Source organism: Suricata suricatta, chromosome 4, assembly GCF_006229205.1.
Source record: "Suricata suricatta isolate VVHF042 chromosome 4, meerkat_22Aug2017_6uvM2_HiC, whole genome shotgun sequence".
NCBI lineage: Eukaryota > Metazoa > Chordata > Mammalia > Carnivora > Herpestidae > Suricata > Suricata suricatta.
Genome location: NC_043703.1, coordinates 63,538,671 through 63,546,068, shown reverse-complemented (window position 1 = coordinate 63,546,068; position 7,398 = coordinate 63,538,671). Strand labels below are relative to the sequence as shown.

The 7,398-nt window shown below is 35.1% G+C and overlaps 1 protein-coding gene across 1 annotated transcript in view; it reads right to left on the bottom strand.

The window, feature by feature from the left end:
* SUPT20H (SPT20 homolog, SAGA complex component) overlaps nucleotides 1–7,398 on the bottom strand; it is a 38,490-nt gene that overhangs the window by 6,295 nt on the left and 24,797 nt on the right. The window contains exons 20-22 of the mRNA XM_029938472.1: nucleotides 6,386–6,692; nucleotides 5,723–5,877; nucleotides 2,722–2,777 (exon numbers count right to left, since the gene is read on the bottom strand). Coding sequence (XP_029794332.1) covers nucleotides 2,722–2,777; nucleotides 5,723–5,877; nucleotides 6,386–6,692 — 518 coding nt within the window. The remainder of the gene's footprint in view (nucleotides 1–2,721; nucleotides 2,778–5,722; nucleotides 5,878–6,385; nucleotides 6,693–7,398) is intronic.

The window sequence follows — 7,398 nt, the reverse complement described above, 5'->3', positions numbered from 1 at the left end:
TCACATTATTTAAATTTATTTATTCCATGTATACTTTTGGAACATTCATTGTGTATCAGGCATTCTCCTCTGGATTGAGGAAAACAGGTGAACAAAAACCAAGCCAAACCAATATCCCTGCCCTTAAAGAAAATCTATTTAAAAACAATTTTTAAGTGCACTGCTTTAGGCTCTCATTATGGAAGTAATCTCAAACATATTTATCTGCCTCAAATTAATAGTTAGCTGTCCAAATATATGTTTCACTCTTCTTACACATCAATATAAAATGGCATTAAAAGATTACAAAGTATAAAGGAAACTAGTGATAATCAGAGATGTACATTAAGAAAACTTCTCTAATTTGTCCTAGGTTTATGAAAACTCTGCAATGCATGCATTCTTATAGAACACAGTAAGGAATTCCAAAGCTGTAAAGTATTAGATAGTTTGGAGGTACTACTTGCTGCTCTGTCACGTTATCTAAATTACTTCTAAATACAAACCAAACCAAACTGAAAACCCCAAAATACTTTTTAAAGCACCCAGAAATCCATGTTAAAAACTAAAACTGGTTTCCCTTTTTTTTTTTAAATGTTTTTTTTTAATTTATTTTTGATACTGAGAGAGACAGAGCATGAGAGGGGGAGGGGCAGAGAGAGAAGGAGACACAGAACTGGAAGCAGGCTCTAGGCTCTGAGCTGGCGGTCAGCACAGAGCCAGATGCGGGGCTCGAACCCACGAACGTGAGATCTGACCTGAGCCGAAGTCGGAGGCTTAACCAACTGAGCCACCCAGGCGCCCCTAAAACTGATTTCCAAATGCATCAGGAAACAAATGGTTTTTCCATTTATTCTATAGCAGTTCAAGTTATAGTAGTGTCCCTTCATGCATTGTGTTGCTTTCCCCATTTTCAGTTACTACAGTCAATTTCAGTCCACAAGGATATGATCCTCCTGACATGTCAGGTCAAGAGTAGCCTAAAGTTATGTCACAATGCCTTCGTTATTTACCTACTGTAGAGGCATTTTATCATCTCACACCACCCCTGGAACTCATCCAATGAGAAGCGGTCATTACCTGAACTCTTCTCATTTGGACTTCACTCAAAACAACCCTTTCCAACTTCCTCCTCAGTCATAAAATAACATTCCTCTCCTTTGTTGAACTTGCCTATGGTTTTGTCATTAGCTTGCTTGGCCCAAATAGCAATTCTGTTATTCCCAAATAAACCCATTTTGCTGTTAAAATACCCGAGTTTTATTTTTAAGGTAAATAGTATGATGTATAGGGAAACACAATATATACAGGGTTTTGGTATTATCCGTGTTTTAGGGATCTTGAACGTAGGTCTACTGGGGATACTGAAACACATCTCCTGTGGATAATGGGGGACTACTGTATAAGCACACCAAAGTCCTTAAGAGAAAGTCTGAGCAAATAAATACCCAACTATAGAACTCTTAGGTCTGCATAAAAAACAAACAAACAAAATGGTGTCCATTGTCCATAAGTCTAAATCTCTAAACTCAAAACAGCTCATCGTTAGATAAATTTAGAAATCTGGACATACCTGAGGTCAACTGTTCCTTCCTCAGTCATATAATAAAGGCAACAAAATATAATTAACATATAAAGTGACCTTATTCCTTATTAGTGCTATTAAGGAATTCCACTGTTCCCTTCCAACAGCAATACAAAGACAGGAAAGTTGGCTAAATAAACCAATGTGATTACATTCTGTAAATACTGTTTGCATCTTGTGTAAGAAATGTTTTTTAGGGATGCCTGAGTGGCTCAGATGGTTGATCTCAGGTTGTGATCTCCCAGTTCGTGGGTTTGAGCCCCACGCTGAGCTCTGTGCTGACAGCTCAGAGCTTGGAGCCTGCTTCTGATTCTGTGTGTCCCTCTCTTTCTGCCCCTCCCCTGCTCATGCTCTCTCAAAAATAAATAAATGTTAAAAAAAATTTTTTTAAATAAATTTTTTTTTTAAGTTTTGGCTTAAAGTACATTTTCTGATTTGTTTCATATTCCTGAATACCAGGGGTTGGGTTGATCTGTCTGGTACTGTTATTTCCCAATAATCAAAGCTCTGCCATTTTATGTCCAGACATTCATGTCTTTTTCTCAAAATTCTCTGTAGATAACCTCATTGATTTTCTTTAAGTACTTAGCATAATGTCAATAATATTATAAGTTCACAACATGTACTAAATTCTCCAATTTAAATCTATGTTTTTTTTTTTTTCAATCTATATGTTGACATTGACAACACGTGAGTAATGCCTCATCATTGGACACAAACTAATCTGACAAACATTTACTGAATGACTATTAAGTGCCTGGCACTGTGCTAAGCAATCATATTCTGCTTAGGAAAGAAAATATAGCTATCTTAAAAATCTCTCTTCAAACAAACAGTAATACATATAATGTATATATAAAATGTCTGTTGAGAGAGAAATTACGTACTAACTGTATTTATTACTGCTATTGTAGGCAAAGTGTAATCCTTGGCAGCTGACTAGGCAAGGTGCTCAAACAAATGAGTGGGGTATATAGGATATGGATTCTTTCTTCTTACACACTTTCCATGTGATCTTACAAGGAGAGCAATACTTAACCATATCCTTAGAAGATTTTAAACGGACTTCAAAAGTTCACATGCTATGATTAGATACACCTCATTAAAAAAGATATAAAGTACAAAAACTTCAATCAAAAGCAGTGTTTCACATTTACCTGGAGTAGATTTAAGGGCCTGAGACTTGAAGTATTTTTTAAACCAAATGGAACACCTGTTAAATGAAACTCATGGTTATAACAGGGAATTAAAATTTTATTACACTTCAAAATATTTTTTACAATAGCATATATGAATATAATATTTTAAGTACTTTCTGCATAGATGTGGTTTCTTCTATACTTTAAAAATATCTTACAAAATAAAAAAATTCATCACTGTGGAGCATCACATGTACATTTTCCAGGCATAACTCTGAGATATTGGGGGTTCAATATCAGACCAGTGCAGCAGACTGAATATTGCAATAAAGCAAGTCAAATAAATTTTCTGATTTCCTAGTGAATATAAGTTATGCTTATATTACAGTCTATTAAGTCTGCCACAGTATTTTGTCTAAAAACACAATGTACAAACCTTACTTAAAATATTTTGCTAAAAATACATCAACCGAGATTTCTATGAGTCACACTGATTGCAGATGACTATAACAAATATAATTAATACTGAAAAGATTTGAAATATTTCAAGAATTACCAAAATGTGACCAAGAAGTATGAAACAAGCAAATGCAGTTGGGAAATGGCATCAACAGCCTTGCTTAATGCAGGGTTGCCACAAACCTTCAATTTGTAAAAGACAATGCAGTATCTGCAAAGTGCAATAAAGTCAGGTATGCCCGTAGTCTTATTTCAGAAATGATAACTTCTTTATCACTGTTTTGACTTTTGGCTGGAGAAAGTAATGAGGAAGTATTGCAGACACTATGAATACAATACTACCACTGTTGTGAAAATACATTTTAGGTATTGACATCTATTTAAATTCTTCTGTGCTAATAAGTAGCATATATACAATAATAATCCTATCCAAATGCTCTTTGCTATTTTTTTTCAATTATAAATGGTAATATTAAATATGTTAAAGAACACTGAATTTTGTGATAAGGCTCAAAACTAAAAGTCAGGAGAGAATGCTCTGTTATTCTGAACTTATTCTCAAAAATCTGTGAGGCAACACAGAGTGCATTATAAAGCAGGGGTTGGCAAACTTTCCAAGAAAGTAGGCTTTGTGAAAAGTAGGCCACATATGCTTTGTGGAGCATAGTCTTCCTCCTGTCTTTTTTTTTCTACACAAATCTATAAAGATATGTAACCATTCTTAGCTTAGCCTGTGGGTTGTTGTTTACTGACCATGGTCTCAAAGTATGTGTATATTCTGCTAACAAAATATACCAAATTGAACACTCATTAAAATGTATCTAGTCCTCTAAAGCAGACAATTGCATTAAAAAAAGACAAAAGCTATCACATTCACAGTTAATGGTATCAAGCCTTGTACGAAAATTCTCAAGTATTACCATATTGATATACTGTAGATTCTTATGAAAAGATAGGACATGACTTCCTTTAAAAATGGATCACACCTCCGTATAATGCTTATAGCTTACCAAAAGCACTTTCAGATCACTTCATTAATTTCTCACAAGTACCATCTGAAGTTAGTTATTTTCACTTCCATTTTAGAGCAAATGAAACTGAGGGAGACAAATTAAGTGACTTCTTTTAGGCCTCACAGTTAACACCTGGAGCTGCGTGTAACTAATGGTAGAGGTGTATGTAAATATAAACATCCTAAATTCAATATTTGATTCCATTTCCAGGGCCTCTGCCACTAAAGGAACATTTATGAACACTAAAATGAAATCACCAGCTAGAATTAGGAAATCACAGCAATATGTTACCTTGTTTATATTTTTTTGGGTTCGATTTCTCATAACTTGGAATTTTTTAAGAAATTTTTTCTTACTATGTCGAATTTGTTTTTCCTAAATTTTTTTCTCAGGAGTAAGAAACTGGATTGTTCCAAGATACTACAATACGTTTATTTAAACAGCACTAAAAATTAGTGCTTGGGGCACCGGAGTGTCTCAGTCAGTTGAGCGTCTGACTTTAGCTTAGGTCATGATCTCATGGTTTGTGAGTTTGAGCCCAGCATCGGCTCACTGCTATCAGCACAGAGAGCCAGCTTTGGATCCTCTGTCCATGCCCTCTCCCTCTGCCCCTCCCCTACTTGCACCCCTGCAAACTCCCTATCAAAATCAAATAAACATTAAAAAAAAATACTGTAAGTCGTTACAACTGTTTTCCAGGACATTTAATAGCAATAACTATTATTGCAATAAAATTATTACTAATTATGATGAGGACAGAAAATATATTTTAATGCTATGTGTCTCAGCCAGTTTAAGTACATCTTCTGTATTTACTCATTTAATCTTCAAAAGTCTGAGGCAAGGCTCAATTATTATTCCCCCTTTCATTAACAAGGAAAGTGAGGTGACTTTCCCATGATTACACTGTTAGTAAGTTGCACAACTGCAATTCAAACTCAGGCAGTCTGGCTCCAGAAACTGGATTTTTTATTGCCATTCTGTGTTGCCTTTCTCACATAACCTATGTTTCCAAAATACTCTTTTTAAAAAAAAATTTTTTTAATGTTTTTTATTTTTATTTTTTGAGAGACAAAGAGAGACAGCATGAGCAGGGGAGGGTCAGAAAGAGAGGGAGGCACAGAATCTGAAGCAGGCTCCAGGCTCTGAGCTGTCAGCACAGAGCCCGACGCAGGGCTAGAACCCACGAACCGTGAGATCATGACATGAGCCGAAGCCGGATGCTTAACCGACTGAGCCACCCAGGCGCCCCTCCAAAATATTCTTTTACCTGGAATAAGACTACACTGACAATAAGGCAACCAAAGTTAATTTATTATGTTTGGAAGCCAGATATAATTTGTAGAAACTTACCAAGCTTTTTCATAGAAGTTGTTAAACAGTTTTTAGTTCAAATATCAGAACTTCAAGGACTTATAAAATGAAATATCTGCAACATAATGCTTCAAGAAATAAGGACATTAAGTGCATATAATATGCTTAAAATGACATTTTTATATTAGCATATACTTTAATTTTTTAGAGGTTATTATTTCCAATATTCTGACCTGCTTGAGAAGCTGCCTGCATTGCACCGGACAATGCATTTGGTAGCAGACCTCCTGAGGGTAGAAGGCCACTCAGGTTTATTCCTGCAGGAGTTATGGCACCAGTGTTACAGCCCAGCATAGGGTTTGAACCACTCATCAAAGCCTGGGCTCCACTGTGGGAGAATAAGACAAAGCATTAAACTTGCACTACAAAAGAAAAAAAATCAAAACTACATAGTAATTCTTTGGATTAAAAAACAAACTACTAAGAAACACACGTAGGCACTTCTGGTCTTTAAACATCAGTTTTGGGGCTCAGTTTCGTTTTTAAGCTAGACAGTGACAGTAAGATTATCTAAAATTAAGCACTGTATATTTATCAAGGTTTAAGTTATACTTTGGAAGAGTAAAAGCATTAATCAAGGAATTAAAAGGTGGTAACACTGAGAATAAACAGGATAATCTATGTTGCTGTCAATGCGAAGTAGTATCATGTTAGTGCATGTAATACGTGTATTACCTAAAACTGAGACGTTCTGGTTGAGAGAGTTTCTATTCACATCTAGACTTTTTGTTTTTCAGTTTCAGATATATGCAATTTGTTATTAATTTCACAATAATTTATTTAGATCAGTGAGAGTTATCTTTAAAAAAAAAATCACAGCATCAATGCAAACTTACCAAACAGAGCCCACTACATTGATGAAGTTAAGTCCAGCAGAGTTTGCCATGACCTGGGTGGCCGTGGTTCCTGTAGTTATGGATGTTACCATGGTGGAAAGAGGAATGGTCGTTACAGGCATTGCCTGGCTCAGAGACTTTTGCTGCTGAGCAAACTGAGTTAACAAAGTGGGCTGAGGGGTGAAGCCTGAATCTTGGGGAGTAGGGGTGGCTGAAGGGGTAATAGGAGTTGAGCTCTGAGCATCAGGAGGGTGTGGGGTCGATGAAGGGGTTGGTGTAGGAGTAGATGGCTTAGGAGTTCCAGATCCTGCTCATTGAGAAAAATAAAAATTGCTAGTTTGTTATAAATGGCCAGTCCTTTTTAAAATAAGGTTAATGGAATCTTACTTAGCACTGACAATTTGTTCCAGTTTTTTTTTTAAGCAGTTAACTGCAAGTGTTAATTTCTACACATGATACATGAGTGTTGCTACACTCAATTACAATTAAGGATGCAGTATATCACCTAAAAATTCCATCAATGATGCTATTACAGTAACAGTAAAAATATACATTTGTAGTCTACCACAATACCCATTTGAACGTTAATTTCCTACATGCTACCTTTGGCTCAAAAAGTTTAAGAGGAATTCAAAATAACATTTCTTGTTATTTACGATTTCACTAATTTAAAACTTCATTTTAAAAATATTGCTTATTTTCTGTAACAGTCTGAGAGAAACTTTGAACATATTTAATAAATTACATATGGTTAGCAATCATATTTGGCCCCTAAATATACATGTTTAATTCTTACCACATCAAGTTTATCCTGACAAACAAATTTACAAAACACAGTTATAAAGCAAATATTTGATAGATAATACTGCATCTTTAACAGTAACTGTGTACTTCTGTTTAAATGTAAGAATGTATAGAAAATCTGTTGTGAATGAAGTATGCACAGTTTATCAACTTTTTAAAAAAAAACAAAAACAAAAAACAAAAACCAAAAAAATAAAACCAAAAGCTCT